This window comes from Dama dama, chromosome 2 (genome assembly GCF_033118175.1).
Source record: "Dama dama isolate Ldn47 chromosome 2, ASM3311817v1, whole genome shotgun sequence".
NCBI lineage: Eukaryota > Metazoa > Chordata > Mammalia > Artiodactyla > Cervidae > Dama > Dama dama.
The window spans coordinates 10,867,494-10,883,929 of record NC_083682.1 but is presented as its reverse complement, the minus strand read 5'-3'; the positions used below and the strand labels follow the sequence as shown (position 1 = coordinate 10,883,929).

General features: G+C 44.7%; 1 protein-coding gene and 1 pseudogene across 1 annotated transcript; both read left to right on the top strand.

Moving 5' to 3' along the window:
- Window positions 1-8,390: 8,390 nt before the first annotated feature.
- LOC133072781 (protein Mdm4-like) lies at window positions 8,391-9,063 on the top strand (annotated as a pseudogene).
- A 1,550-nt stretch (window positions 9,064-10,613) lies between these two features.
- On the top strand, window positions 10,614-15,164 carry TMEM216 (transmembrane protein 216). Its single transcript, XM_061166318.1, has 5 exons — window positions 10,614-10,688; window positions 11,500-11,601; window positions 12,155-12,247; window positions 14,098-14,299; window positions 14,582-15,164. Exons 1-5 carry the CDS (start codon window positions 10,676-10,678, stop codon window positions 14,595-14,597), a joined length of 426 nt encoding a protein of 141 aa, XP_061022301.1. The 5' UTR covers window positions 10,614-10,675; the 3' UTR covers window positions 14,598-15,164.
- The last annotated feature ends 1,272 nt before the right edge of the window (window positions 15,165-16,436 follow it).

Sequence of the window (16,436 nt, the reverse complement as noted above, 5' to 3'; positions counted from 1 at the left end):
AACCAGGGACGTGAGCTGACAGTTTGCAGCAGACTTTCCCTTGGGAGCATTTGCTGACTGGGTTTGAGCAAGAGGCTGAGGATCCAGGCATTGCCCAGGCAGAGGGGACCAGAGAAGCCAGTGGAGCTTAGTGCTCTCATAACACTGGAAGAACAAAATGGGACTGAAAGAGCCTCAAGGATGTAACACATTTCTTCTTTAAGATACTTACCAAACTCTGAAGCTGTATAGGGCCAGAAGCTATAAAGAGCTAAACCTCAAACTTCTGAAAAGCAGAATCGAATTTTTGGCAGACTAATGGTGCTGATGATTAGAATTCAGGACCCACGATGGGGCAGGGACTGGTGAACACACAGGTCTTTCAGTTCAAAGCTCAGTAGGGCTCCTTACTAGAAACAAGGTGAAACAGGCAGACTCAGGCTTATTAAAATCCCAGTGCAAACCATGTAGTCTCTGCGTGGATTAAGGTGATTAGCCCCCATTCTCTTGGTGTAACAGAGAAAAAACTGGAAAAAAAATCTAGAGGTGCTATAATTTTTTTTATATACAATTTCTGACTCCAGTAAGAATCACTAGCAAGTCAAGAGATAAGACCATATTATTTAAAACCAGAGCAAAAGTAGAAAATAGAAACAGGTGAGCCAAATATTGTTGAGAAGGTTGAAAAGGAGTTTAAACTGATATGTTCAAGAAATAGAGGAAAATATGGAAGAAATAGATTAATTATTTAGACTACACCTAAGGATGTCTAATAATGACTGAGTACTATGCTTGAGAATGACCCCTCCAACAAACAACTGTAAAACCTGAACATGATATGAAAAACAGCTACTTAAAGACTACTGGAGAATGAAGGGAGACAGAAAGTTTGATGGGGAGTTCACACTCAGGAGGAAATTGTGCAGAGAAAGTTTCCTATTTTTGCTGCTTGTAACTTGGCAGCTGACAAAGCAGTAGGTACATTATGCTGGTGGACAATCACAGTACAAGTACTGAGCCAGGGCAACTGAAGCCACTGGAGGAAAAGATGGGAGTCTCAGAGGGGAAGAGGCAGCAACCACCAAGTTCTGGACCACAAATGTGTTGTTCAGATTCAAGCAACTCAGCTAAAGACAGAAAATCTAAACCAAGATTGGAGCTGCTGCCCCTTAACTGTGATTTGCACTGTGTATCCACCCGAAATGGGCTTCCCAGGTGACTCAGTGGTAAAGAATCTGCCTGCCAATGCAGGAGACCCAGATTCAATCCCTGGGTCAGGAAGACCCCCTGGAGAAGGAAATGGCAACCCACTCCAGTATTCTTGCCTGGGAAATCCCACAGATAGAGGAGCCTGGAGGGCTACAGTCCACGGGGTCAAAAAAGAGCTGGAAAGGACTTCAACAACAACAATCCACCCAAGCTAACTGCCTGATAAAAGAACCGTCACTCTTTGGAGACAAATAACACAAACCAGAGTCTCCACAATTTAACGTTCAAAACTGACACCAGTACTGAGGTGACCCAGATACTGGAGTTAACAGACAAGGATAATAAAGAAGCAGTGAAATTATGTTCTCAGTGAATAAAAAGATAGGTAACCTCAGCAAAGAAACAAATGACTTTTGAAAAATAGAAACTCTGGAAATAAAAATTACAACAACTGAAACATTTTTAATCAAATGGATAGATTTAACAGCAAAAGAGATTACAGAACTGGTCAATGAACTAGAACGTAAACCAATAGAAACTCCCCATGCTGCAGAACAGAGACAAAAAGAGTTCTTTTTAAAGTCTCCCAGGCCAGTTAGGTAATGTCAAACAGTCTGACAAATGTATGATTAGAATCCTAGAAGGCAAAGAGAAGGAAGAAAGCAGAAAAACAAAATAGCCCAAATTTCCCCAAATGTGTTGAAAAGCAATGTACAGATTTTAGATACTCCACAAAGCCACCTTGATTAACACATAAAGGCCACATCTAGGAACATCATAGTCAAAAGCTAAAGATGAGGAGCAAATCTTGAAAGCAGCAAGAGAAAAACAAACCACATACAGAAGAACAACAATTAGTAACTTCCTACTCACCAGAAATCAGAGGCCAGCAGAGAGTGTAACACCATCTCTAAAGTGCTGCAAGAAAAAGAGGTCAACTCAGAAATCTAAATTTACCAAAAATATACTTCAGATATAAGATAAAACTGAGAGAATTTGTTGCCAGCAATCCTGCGCTATAAAGAAATGCTAAAAGAGTTATTTGGCTTGAAGGGGAATGATAACAGATGGAAACTCAGATCCTCTGAAAGGGATGGAGTACATCAGAAATAGTATCTGAGTAAATATAAAGACTATTTTTAAATGTTTTTCTTATTAAGTTATTTATAATACCTATGAATATAAAATGCAGTGTTTTCCATGTACACAGAGTAATGACCAGTGCAAGCCACATGCTGAACCATAAAACAATAATTAGTACATTTAACAGGAGAAAGAGCATGTTTCTTGACAATAATGGAAATGAGTTAGAAATCAGTAACAATAAGATAACTAGGTGGTCCAATCTAAGTCCAATCAGAAGACAGAAACCACCTAGTAATTTATACATGGCAGGTTTAACATAATCCTTAAATTATAAGAGGGGAACTATAAAAATATAATGTTGTTTAGTCACTCAGTCGTGTCTGACTCTTTGCAATGCCCGCCCCCCCTGCCCCGTGGACTGTAGTCCTCCAGGCTTCTCTGGCCATGGGATTTCCCAGGCAAGAATACTGAAGTGGGTTGCCATCTCCTCCCTGAGGGGATCTTCCCAATCCAGGGATCGAACCTGCCTCTCCTGTGTCTCCTGCGCTGGTGGGCAGATTTTTTACCCCTGACCCACCTGGAAAGCCCTGTAAAAATGTACAGAGAATTCTAAAAGGGTACCTGAGGGCTGAGGACAAACTTTGTAGGGTCCCCCACCCCCAAATCTGGGGTTTAGGCCTCACGACAGCCCACTGAGTGGTGGACAAGTCCGCTGGTTGGCCAAGGCAGAGCTGGTTCACAGTTGCCAGGCAGGAAACAACCCCCTGGGGCACAGCTGAGCCAAGGCCATTGGGCAGGTGCACCCAAAGAGTAGGAATGCCCCAGGTGCACAAGGCCTGCAGTGCATGCTGTCCATGCCGGGCATGGAGGGCCACGGGAATCAACCCTCAGGGGAGAAGAGCCAAGGCTGGTGAGCAGACATGTGGAGTTGGGCCCCACTGTGGATGCACACTGTCCATGCCTGAGGGCTTGGGGAAGGGTGATCCAGGGCAGAGATAAACAAGGCCGCGGGGGCAAGTGCACAGTTAGGGAACTGCCATGCGTGCCAAGGCCTAGAGCACGCGGTATCCTCGACAGGAGGGCCACCGCAAAGAGGTCACCAGGCATGGACCAGGTTCTCAAGGTTGCCGAGGGAGTGCCCGCTCTTGGTACATGGTTGGAGAGGATCATCTGATATCCTAGCTGTCCTCACACACATCCACTTGCATCGCTGAGACCACAGCGCAGGAGCAGGAAAAACAAACCAGAGCTTATGGGAGCTAGGAAGACAAGCCCTTTCCTTCCTTCAATGTCCCTCCAGCGCCCTCTACAGACAGGGCTTACCACTGTGCTCACTGAAGGGGAGAAATGCCAAGTCCAGTCTGGAATCACAGGACAGGTTCTGAAGGTGAATGCAGAGCTCATGTCCGTCTTTTCAGCTACTCAGCTTTCAAGCACCATTCTACACTTATTTGAACTTCCATGTTGCATTCCTACTGACAACATGTATCTATTCTTAAAAGCCACATTCTTGGGACTTCCCTCCTGGTGCACTGAACCCAATGCAGGAGGCCTGGGTTCGATTCCTGGTCAGGGAACTAGGGTTAGGATTAGGGTTACCCCACAACTGAGATTTTGCAGCCTCATCTAACCTGCGTGTCACAGTCAAGACCCGATGCAGTCAAATAGATAAATATATTTTTTAAAGTGACATTCTCACTCTTCCCCTAAAATGAGAAGACATACAGTCCCAACAGTCACTGTATCCATAGCTGACTATATTAATTACTCCACAAATTTGCCATGGTCTCACTAAATATTCTATTATATAAAGATTAAATTATGAAGCTGACCTCCAATAGTCAATAGAAAGGTAAAAAGGAGAAAATGGTCAGTATATACAGATAAACACACGCACGTGTGTCAAGTCGCTCAGTCGTGTGCGACTCTTTGCGACCCCACGGACTGTAGCTCACCAGGCTCCTCTGTCCATGGGATTCTCCAGGCAAGAATACTGGAGTGGGTTGCCATGCCCTCCTCCAGGAATCTTCCCAACCCAGGGATTGAACCTGTGTCTCCTGCAGCTCCTGCATTGCAGGAGAATTCTTTACCACTGAGCCACCAGGGAAGCCCCCAAAACACAGGCATGCAAGGAGCAAAGAAACACAAAAAACTACCAGAGCTCTCATTTTTGTAATTGGTCACTTTTGTAACTGGTCACAAAGTTGTAGTTGATAACCATGGCTTCCTTCTTCAATTCTTATATTAATAATTCCCTTTCCCTCAGCTCGAGCTTCTGCTGCTTCTCTGGGTTCTCTACCTGTTGTTTTTCAGTCACTAAGTTGTGTCAGACTCTTTTGTGACCCATGAATTATAGCCCACCAGGCTCCTCTGTCCATGGGATTTCTCAGGCAAGAATATTGGAATGGGTTGGCATTTCCTTCTCCAGGGGATCTTCCTGGTCCAGGGGTTGAACCCACGTTTCCTGCATAGCAGGTGGATTCTTTACCACTGAGCCACCAGGGAAGCCCTCTTTATTATTACAGTAACCCAAACCCTCATTCCTAAAGGATCTGAGTTCTGCTTCAGTGGGGAGGGGTGGGGGGGGCTTGGATGTACTAATAGGTGCCCCAGAGCATTCTGTGGGTTCCAGACATAGTCTTTCTTGTCTCCCTTGTGTAGTTGCAACCCAATTTTCCCTTGAGACTCAGGATCAATCATACTAGTCAGTAGGTTGGATGCCCCCCCTTCTTTTTGTTCTTTGATTTAGTGGCATAAGGAGCCCAGATTGACCAGGTGGGAATCTCATTCTCCAGTTCAGTAATACATTGTTCTGTCTCCTTGTAGAACATGACTCACTTGAGAACTAAGATCTCAAATCAGCAGGCTCAAATTTTTCAGTGTAAAAGGCAAAAAACTCTGGGGGTGGTTTATTAGGTGTAATAGTGAGAGAAGTCATTCCCACTTCTACCCGTTGAATCCTGGACCCATGTGTACTGGCTGGGAGGACAACAGTACCATATAATGGTCTCTGATTCAAAGACATACTTCATTCCATGAATTAGAACCCGCATCCTTTCAGGATGTTGTCTCCCTACTGATGCTATAACTGAGTCTACCGTGAACCATTCTACTTTTCAGTTACACCACCTTCTTCCAGGCAACGAAGTATGTGTGGTTAAGACCAGTTATTTCCAGAGGCATAAGCCCATTGCCACACTTCCTTTGCTGTGAAATGAGTTTCTCGATCAGATGCGATGTTGTGTAGAATGCCACAAGGGGCACATCATGTCTCTGTTGGGAGGACCCGAGGAATCTTCACTTTTATGAAATGAGCCAAGGCTGGTGAGCGGGTGTGCAGAAGAATTGAGGCACTCCTGCAGGGGCAGGGGCAGAGTCTGGAGGGTGTGGGGTCCACACAGGAAGAGCCCTAGGGAACAACCCTCTGGGGTGCAGGAAGCCAAGGCCGGTAGGCAGGGGGACACAGGGGATCAGGATGCTGCTGCAGGTGTGAGGCAGAGGCAAGGTGAAGATCACCAGGCCTGGGCTGGGGCTAAGAGACCAGTGAGCTCCCCATCCTCTGCCGGCACGCAGCTAGGGCAGAACACCTCTGGATGTCCCCACACATATGCACCTCTGACTATGCAGCAGGAGCAATAAAAACCAAAACATCGCAGGCTGGAACCAGGAAGCAAAGCCCCTTTCTTCCTGCAGTGTCCATCCAGTGCCCTCTACTGACGCAGCCTAAGATGGCGCTCACTGAAAGGGACATGCTTTCAGTCTAGTCCATGACTTCAGAACAGGTACTGAAGTGTTTGTCTGAAGTTGAGGACCAATATGTTGATAACTGCCACACTGGGAAATCACTAAATATTTACAAGTTAAACATTATACTTGTAAATCATCATGGATCATAGAAGAAACCGGGCTTCCCTGGTGGCTCAGACGGTAGAGAATCTGCCTGCAATGCGGGAGACCTGGGTACGATCCCTAGCTTGGGAAGATCCCCTGGAGGAGGTCATAGCAACCCACTCCAGTATTCTGGCCTGGAAGATCCCCATGGACAGAGGAGCCTGGCGGGCTGTAGTCCATGGGGTTGCAAAGAGTTGGACATGACTAAGCAACTAAGTATATATAGCACAGCACAAAGAAAAAACCATAAGAGAAATTAGAAAGTACTTTAAACGACATCATAATGAAAATACAGCATTTAAAATCCATATCATGGGGCCTTCCTTAGTGGTCCAGTGGTTAAGAATCCACCTTGCAATGCAGGGGATGCGGGTTTGATTCTCAGTGGGGGAGCTAAGATTCTACATGCCGCAGAACAACTAAGCCTGCTTGCCACAACTAGAGTGTCCATGTGCCACAATGAAAGCTTCCCCATGATGCAACAGAGATCCCGTGTGCCACAACAAAGACTTGACATAGCCAAGTAAATAAATATTTTAAAAAATGCATCTGATGCAGCTTCTGTCAGAAAAGAAGATCTAAAACCAAATGTCTAATTTTTCACCTTAAATCAGAAAAAGCAAATTAAGCCCACAGTAGGAAGAAAGAAGGCTATATTAAACATAAGACCAGAAAAAAAAAGAACATGAGTAAATAATAGATTAAAAAATATATGAAACTAAAAGTTAATTCTTTGAAAAGTTAGTTGATTAAGCTTCAGCTAGATTGTGGAGCTTATCCCAGGAATGTAAGTTTGGTTTGATATTTAAAAATCAATGGGTGAAATTCACCAAGTCAGCAAAATAAAGAGGGAAAAGTATTTCATCATTAATTAGTTGTATCTTTGACAAAATTCATAACATTCACTTGTGGTTAAAAAAACATCTGCAAACTAAGAACAGCTTGTTGTTGTTTAGTCGCTAAGTCATGTCTGACTCTTTTGTGACTCCATGGACTGTAGCCCACCAGGATCCTCTGTCCATGGGATTTCCCAGGCAAGAATACTGGAATGGGTTGCCATTTCCTTCTCCAGGGGGCCTTCCTGACCCAGGGATCAAACTCAAGTCTCTTGCATCTCCTGCACTGGCAGGCGGATTCTTTACCACTGAGCCACTAGGGAAGCCCTAAGAATTGCTAGCATGTACCAAAAATCCAGACTTCCAGAAGGAAGCAGGTGTTTAGCCTGCTTCCTTCTGCAAAGCCTGCAAACCCACATAGTTTGCACAAACAATTGGGGCACAGTGAGACATTTTGGATTGATGGAAACCTTTCTGAAATACAAGTTCACAGACACCAGCCAAAGGCTAACCTCACAAGTAGGACTTGTAAGGATAGCAATCTCAGGCTTGTTATGTCAGCTCCTTTCTGCACAATATCACAACCAAACTGGTTTCTTTCCAGAAAGGCAAGGTTGGTTATACCTTTAAACATCAATGTGACTCATAACATTAGCAGAATAAAGGGAGGAAAACAGACTGCCTCAACAGATGCAGAGACAGCATTCAGTAAAATGTATCACAAACATTTCAGCAAATTAGAAGAAGGGACTTTCTTAAACTGATAGTATCTACAGAAAAATTTACCATTAGCATATTAATTGTGAAATATAATACTTTCCCCCGATGTTTGGTAAGAATATCCATTACCACCACTTCTATTTAACAGTATACTGGAGGTCTTAGCCAGTACAATAAGGTGACTTGAAAAACTGACAGTACAGGGGTTGAAAAGGAAGAAGTAGCACCATCTTTATTTTCTGACGCTATGATACTATGTATATTAAAATCCAAAAGGATCTTTGTATTCCGTTGCTCAAGATGTCTGTCTAGGTGCAAGCACTCCATCAAAAGGTTGCAGGCCCAAACCACACTGAAACATTACTTCCCACTTACTTGGAGAGTGATGATGATAACTTTAAAAACTGAAAATAAAAGGTGTTGATAAGGATGCAGAGAAATTGGGATCCTCGTACAGTGCTGGTGGAATGTAAAATGCTCACAGACACTGTGGAAAACAGTTTGATGGCTCCTTGAAAAGTTAAACATGGGACTACTCACTGTTTCAAAATGCTGCTAAGACCCTAGGGCCAGTGACTGACACCACCTCACTCATGGACTCGGCAGAAAGCGACTCCCGGAGTGGCCATTAAGACTTACCAGCAGACTTCACGACACTTCACGGCCAAAATGACACCATTTTCCACCTCGGCCCAGTGTTCAACATCTGACAGTGCTTGTGGGATCTCTCCAGAACAATCCAATCAGGTATGACCAAAACCGCCACTTGTGAAGATTTTGTAAGCAGCAGGTGCACAAGGTGAAATGTTCACTGGTCAAGAGGTCATGCATTATCTAGGCCAGTACGCATTGGTGAGTCACGATCAGCAGGAGCAGCAATATGGTGTACAGTGGTGGAGATCTTTTGGGAGAACTCCTGGGCCGTCGGACTTTCTCTGTGGAAGATCCAAGCCATCTGTCTATGATGTGCTAAGGAAGAATCTTGTCACATTAGCTACTGCTGCTACAGCATGAGTAACTTGCCCAAGATGAGATACCACTAACAAGAGAGCAGATTATCTGTGACTGTCCAGTCCTTGCTGTTTCTTTTGTGCCACCCACTGACGTTTCCTTAACCCCTACTTGTAACAGAATTTGCCCCAATTAATTTTTAACACATTTAAAAAAAATCTGAACATTAAATCTTTAAAACAATTTTTTAAAGTCAAACATGGAATGACCATAAAATTCAGTAATTCCCTCCTAGATGTATATTTAAAGGAACTGAAAACAGATACTTCCACAGATACTTCTATGCCAATGGTCACTGCAGCATTTTTCTAGCCTGAAGGTGAAAACTCATGTCTACTTGTCAACAGATGGATAAACAAAATGTGGCGCGCGCGCGCACACACACACACACACACACACACACACACAGAGGAATATTATTCAGCCATAAAAGGGAATGAAGTTCTGATATAAGCTATAACATGAATGAACCTTAAAAACATGCTAAATGGAATTATGCCAGATACAAAAGGACAAGTATTGTATGATTCCATTTACTTAAAATATAAAGACTAGGCAAATTCATAGAAATAAAAAAGTAGATCAAAGGTTAGCAGGGCCTAGGGGGACAGGGAGAAAGGGGAGTTACTGTTTAATGTTTACAGAGTTTCCCAATACCATGATGAAAAAAGCTTTGAAAATGGTGGAGATGGTTACCCAACATTGTGAATATAATTAATGCCATTGAATTGTACACTTGAAAAAAAAAAAGTCACTCTACTCAAATTACCTGGTTTGAGTGTGCGGTGTTTTCTGTCCTACCCTGACAGTGGCTGACAGTCAAGTCAACCTGAGTCCAATCAAAACTCTTTTCTGCTTCCCTGTGGGCGGTAACACATGCTAACTGCTCCAAACCATAATCAGGTTTCAAAGCCCCGTTCACCAGTCATCTCTTGAAAACTCTCAGTTCTCATCTACAGTACTTTGTCTTCCCAACTCCCATGCACGTCAGGGGTCACGTGGTGATCATGTTTCATCTTCCCCGTCTTATTTACGCTCCTTGAAAGGATCCTCTGCCTGCCTGCTCAGTCGCTCAGTGGAGTCTCTTTGCGATCCCAGGGCTGTCTAGCCCGCCAGGCTCCTCTGTCCATGAGATTTCCCAGGCAAGAATACTGGAGTGGGTTGCCAAAGGAGCCTCTAGTTCTGATTAATTCTGGTGTCTTCTAAGTACCTGTTTGATAAATGGGACGCACTAAATCCCCTATTACCCTCCCCCAAAAGACGGCTTGCTAGACAAAAGACCCCAACCCCCAACCCGCATTTGCAGAGCAGTTTCTTGCATTGTCAGACCGTTGTTTGGGATTCCCTCATGGCTCAGACGGTAAAGAGCCTGCCCTCAATGCCGGAGGCGTAAGTTTGATCCCTGGGTCCTGAAGATCCCCTGGAGAAGGAAATGGCAACCCACTCCAGTATTCTTGCCTGGAAAATCCCATGGACTGAGGAGCTTGGCGGCTATATGTAGTCGATAGGATCACAAAGAGACGGACACGACTGAGCGACTACACTTTCACTTTTCTTTTTTTCGTACATTGTCAGACCGTTAGTAAAGAGAATCGTGGGGTTAGGGCCTATTTGCGAATCCTGTGATCACATTACCACTATTGGCTACTTCTGCCGATTCATTGTAAACTGGGTGGGGAAGCCCAACAGCTGCTGGGGGCCTGCGGACTCCAGCTCGGTGGGTGGCCACTGTGCTGTCAAAGGTCGCCAGTCAGAACCCCAGCAAAGGCCATTTGCGCGCACGCGCGGACGAAACAAGACGGCCTTCGCAACAGGCAACCATAGAGTGTGATGGGCGGGCAGAGAGGCCAGAATCTCGGGCCGCTCCGTCCCCCGCTTCCGGCAACGCCTCGCTGCTCCAGGAGTAGAGGTAGCCGCGTACGCAGTTTCCATGGGGACTGGAGATGGCGCCGCGAGGTGAGATTACGGAGGTGTGTGAGTCGCTGGTCCTGATCGCTTCTATACTCACTCCTTTCTCTCCTATTGCTCGACTTTTAGAAACCCTCTATTCTCGGGTATTATGGACATCACTCCTCATTTGTCCAAAGCAGGGTCTAGCAGCCTCACCCTCCCTGAGCTCCTGAAGGTCTCGGGGTGCGGGTCTCAGGTTCCCCCAAATTCTTGGCCGGGCCTGTTCTAGGCCAGCTCAGTTACAGATTTGCAGCGTGACTTCAGACAAGCCAGTGCTGGCCTCTGCACCCCAATTTCCCTTCCCAAATAGTGACGAGGTTAGATCTTAAAGGGGCTTTGACTTTCGCGCCCGAAGCCTAGAGTCATGTTTAGCGGACACCCTATACACACACACACACACACACACACACACACACACACACTCTCTGTCTCTACACACACACACACACACACACACACTCTCTCTCTCTCTCTCTCTCCCTCTCCTCATCAGCAATCAGAAGTGCCCCAACACACACACACACACACACACACACACACTCTCTCTCTCTCTCTCTCTCTCTCTCCCTCTCCTCATCAGCAGTCAGAAGTGCCCCAACACACACACACACACACACACACACCCTCTCTCTCTCTCTCTCTCTCTCTCTCTCTCTCTCTCTCTCCCTCTCCTCATCAGCAATCAGAAGTGCCCCAAGTGGCCCTTTCCATTAGCTGCGACCTCGTGTTTCCTTCAAGTTAGACACAAACCCAGTGAAATAACTGAGGTAGAGCTGTCCTCCAGCCCATCTCTTTTTCTCTGTATTCACATTTTCAGGTAAACGGTTGTCCTCCACCCCGCTGGAAATTCTGTTCTTTCTGAATGGGTGGTATTATGCTACCTATTTCCTGCTGGAACTCTTCATATTTCTGTATAAAGGTAAGGCCTGGGGTTTGACTACCCTTGCCCACATCCCTTCCCCACTTCAGCACAGAGCCAACTCCCACCAAAAACCTTCCTATTTTTCATTCTTTTCTGCCCCCTAGGGATTCTTTTCACTGTAAGGTAGAAGTCTCTTCATCAGCTGATTTCTTGAGAATGATTTAGTGGGAAGCTCCTGGGCAAGAATTTCTTGAGTTTGGGAAATGTGGGATTCTCCATTCCAACTCTCCCCCATCACCTCTTGCTGAACTCACTTTCAGCCCATTGATGACCCTTGGAAGCTATTCAGCAGTCTGTGTACCTGTGTACAGCTGATAATGGTGGAGGGTGGAGTCCTCATAGACTCTCCGAGTTAGCAATAAAACCCCATAACAACATGCCTGCCTCTAACAGAAACGCAGCCACAACGAGTTAACACATCCTGCATCAGGTTAACAGATTCTGCCCACATGTCACTAAGTAGTTCATGGAAAGCTGATAAGACTCACGTGTGTGGGAGTTCTCCTGCATACTGTTCTGTGTTTGCAAACTCTGACTTTTGTTTTGGCAGGTCTCCTGCTCCCATACCCAACAACCAATCTAGTCCTGGATGTGGTGATGCTCTTCATGTATCTCGGAATTGAAGTAATTCGACTATTTTTTGGTGAGTGTTTGTCCAAAGAATATTTCCATTCTTTCTGAGATGAGCTGGTATCTGTAACATGATTAACAAGGAAAAGTACATAACCTAGGCTCACCAATCAAGAGATTGGATCTGGTGGTATATCCCATTACCCCCTCTCTGAAGTTTCAAGCTGCTTCATATTTTGGGTCAAGATGTATCTGTCTGTTGCCCTGCAGGGCCAGAAGTGGGCAGTGACATGATATTAGATAATTCCTTCCCAGTTGTCTAACTGTTACAAGAGTGCCTTGTTCCTCTCATTGGTTTGCTTGGGAGAATAGATTCATCTGTAACTCCATGTCCGGGCCAGGAGATGCCTGCACAGGTCAGCACTAAGATCCCCTTCATTTTTCCAAACAAGGATTTCTCTAGGACGAGTTTTGTATTCCTGGAAATACAGAACAAGCCCTTATTAGTTATAATATGTCATCCCTGAAAATGTTCTTTAAACACACTGAAGAAAAAAACAATACTTTCAGCACATATCACTAGGGATAAAGAAAGCTCACATAAAATGCTAAGAAAAAAAGCTAGTTTTAAAAATTAGCAAGGGAGGGAATTCCCTGGCTGTCCAGTGGTTAAGATTTCAAGCTTCCAACTCAGGGGGTTGGGTTTTGATCCGTGGTTGGGGGACTAAGATTCTGCATGCTGCACGGCAAAAAAAGAGAAAAAAAATTAGCAAGGGACCCTAATGGGCAGTTCACATAAGAATAATTACAAAGGACCAGTAACCATGATAAAATGCCCAAACTCACTAACAAAAAGCAAACTGGAAAAACAAGGTAACATTTTTACCCATCGGATTAAAAAGATTTCCAAATGCCCAGTATTCAAATAATTGCAAGAAACAGTCTCACACTCATGTGAGTATTTATATTTCCTCACCCCTGGGAGTATAAATTAGTGTAACCTTTTTTGCTAATGGTTTTACCAGGTAAAATTCATATTCTTAGACATTAACAATTTCCCTTCTAAAACTAGTTGAAAAAAACACTTCTACAGATACACAAATATATCTATATGAGGATGTTATTGCCACGTATTTTTGGATTATATTGCCACATTAGAAACAACCTGTCAATACAGGATTAGTTAAATTATGATATTGGTTCAATGAATTGTTCATAGCCATTAAAAAAGGTAGTTATGTGTGGAAAGAGTTATGATAGAGTAAAAGGTAGTTACCTGTGGAAAGACGTATCACTATGTTAAGTGGTTAAATAAGTTGCCAAACAGTATGCAGAGTATGATTCTACTTTTTTAATAATGAAAATAATAACATGTGACTATACACATAAAGTCTGAAAGAGTATACCTCATCCTGTAATAATGGATTTCTCTAGAGGGTGAATCATGGGGTCTTTTAATTTCTATATTTTCTAAAATGATTTTCTATATTTTTTCTTTCCTTTTTTTGGTCATTCCGTGGGGCATGTGGGCCCTTAGTTCCCCAACCAGGGATTGGACCCATGCTCCCTGCAGTGGAAGCACAGAGTCAACCACTGGACTGCCAGGGAAGTCCATATTTTCTATATTAACTGACACGCGTTCAATGATTATATATTATTTTTATAATTAAAAAGATCTTTCCTCAAATAAAGATCCCATTGTTTCTTGACTGGGAGCAGGACCTTTCTGCGAATGACTCTAATCCCATAGCTGCTCCAAAGCCTCCTGTTTTTAACACAGTGGGATCCTGTTAATAAAGTTGCACATCCCCATTCAGGACCATTTGCCTCTGCTTGCCAGTCCATCCCATCCCACCTGCCTTTTCCTCTGAGGCCAAGGAAAGCAGGCCACTTGGAGGTGACTCCATGGGCTGTGTCCGACAGGTACAAAGGGAAACCTCTGCCAGCGAAAGATGCCACTTGGTATTAGCGTGGCCTTGACCTTCCCGTCCACCATGATGGCCTCCTATTACCTGCTGCTGCAGACCTATGTGCTCCGCCTGGAAGCCATCATGAATGGCATCTTGCTCTTCTTCTGTGGCTCAGAGCTCCTGCTTGAGGTGCTCACCCTGACTGCTTTCTCCAGGTACTGCTGCTAAGGGGCCATTTCCCGTCACTTGAGGGTTGGGTTCCCATCCCAGGGAGGGATTCACTGTTCTTCTAAAGCTTGAAGGGTCTGGACTCTAGAGGATGTTTAAGGGTGAGAAAAGTGTCTTTTTCCACTGAAAGGGGTCTTTCCTGAAGTTACACACTTAGGGAAGATATTCTTGCTTTCTGGGGCCAAGAGACTTGGATTATAGAACAGTTCAGGCCAGCTGCTCTTGTTCACTGGCCTTTTAACATTTTCTTTCTTTCTTTCTGCCATCAGTATGGACAGGATGTGAAGTACAAAAACTTCAGCCAGCAGCCTTAACAGGCTGAGACCATACATACCTCTGATACTTCAGCCACACCAGTGAGAAATGGCAGGCCAAGTTGTCCTGAGAAAGGTGGCAGCTTTTCCTCGGCACAGAGACCTGGGGAACAAACCCAGCATAAGGCCACTGGGCACCGTCTTCTCAACCAGGACCATCAGCCCAGGAGACTCTTCTACACTCCAGAATAGGGAGGGGCAAGGCTGGTGCCTTCCTGGCCCTTCTCGGAACCAGCTCCCTTCTGACCTCAGGTTTTCCTCTTTGATCATCGTGGCCAGAGCATCTTGTGTGGACCTTTCAGGCTCCCTGAGCTTCCAGAAGGACCTGAGCCACAGGCTCCCCGTGTGTGCTGTGCCCCACATGTCCTGCAGGAACATGGGGTGCCTCAGGAGGGTGTGCTCCCAGAGCGATGCAAAAGCCGCTCATCGCATTTCTCAGACTGAGCTCCAGAGCTTTTTAAGTAGCTCATAGTGTTATTTTTCTACTCTCATCATGAAACAAACATTATTTTATAATAAATATGTATTTTCTATTGTGGGGGATTGTAGCCTTTTTCTCATGGCACCTGTCCCTAGAATTTCATCCACTTCGAGAGAAGGTAGAGACTATCCCCAGGGTTTGTTCTTGGCTGAGCTTAGTGACCCGTGCAGACACAGAGGCAGCAATGACGGTGTCCTCCTGAACTTCTTCCCCCGCAGCCCCAGTCTCAATGAATCCCTAAAGGCCTTGCCAGCTTCTGTGTCTTCTTCAGACCTGTCATCCTGACCGCTCATATTCTTCACCTCTGCCCCCAAGCCAGCATATTTTTTAAATTTATTTATTTTTGGTTGTGCTGGGTCTTCATTTCTGCACTCAGGCTTTCTCTGGTTTCGGTGAGCGAGGGCTACTCTCCATTGTGTCGCACGGGTGTCTCACTGCAGTGGCTTCTCTTGGTGCAGAGCACAGGCTCTAGACACACAGGCTTCAGTAGCTGCGGCATGCAGGATCAGTAGTTGTATAGCCAGCATCTTGTCTCTCATTGTACTTACAGATAATCCTCATCTTTCCAGGATGAGGTGTGGTTAATTGGAAGAAACATATTCTAAACTTACCGATGTTTTTTTGTCATTTGTTTTAAATTTTCAAGTGAACATAAAAAGAACATATACTTTTATTTTTTAAGCTGGAGAAATGTTGCCCTAAATGAGTGTATCTTCTCTTCTCCAAGTAACCATCTTTAAAACCGTTTCTCATCTTACATGATAGCAGCCATTTTTTTAGCTCCAAGAAGCCGTAACAGAAGCCACTTTAGGAAACCTTGAGCCATATGGCCCCTCTGCTATCAGGTGAATCCTAGACTATCTGCTCTTACTCAGAGTAAAAAGTAATTGGCCTTTAAGAATGTCATGCTGGTTTTTAACTGCTTCTTTCCTGTGATCAGGCTCATTCTCATCCTACAAAAGTCTCCACTGTCCAAGCTTTCTCTTGTTTCCTGACCCTCTGTGTCCTTGCCTAAGAGCTGCCTCTGGGGTCTATCCAAAGACTGTATTAGATAGGTCTAATTCAGCATGAAACAGTAACAAAAACTCCAATAGGAACTTCCCTGACATTTCAATAACATATCCCATGAATACAATTTTCTGTTGTTTCTCACACTGCCTTTTTGCCACCTAGCCTTGCTTTGAAGAAATCACTGGTATCAAACTGGAGAACTCATTCTTCTTGACCTCCCTGTTTCATTTAGAGCTTCACTGGTTGTGGTTAAAGAATCTGCCTGCAATGCAGGAGACCTGAATTCAATTCCTGGGTCAGGAAGATCCCCCTGAGAAG

Excerpts from the sequence above, each read along its gene's own strand:
- TMEM216 (XM_061166318.1), top strand. Across the intron at positions 11,602-12,154 it reads CTTCATATTTCTGTATAAAG|GTCTCCTGCTCCCATACCCA; the intron begins GTAAGGCCTGGG and ends TTGTTTTGGCAG. Across the intron at positions 12,248-14,097 it reads AGTAATTCGACTATTTTTTG|GTACAAAGGGAAACCTCTGC; the intron begins GTGAGTGTTTGT and ends TGTGTCCGACAG.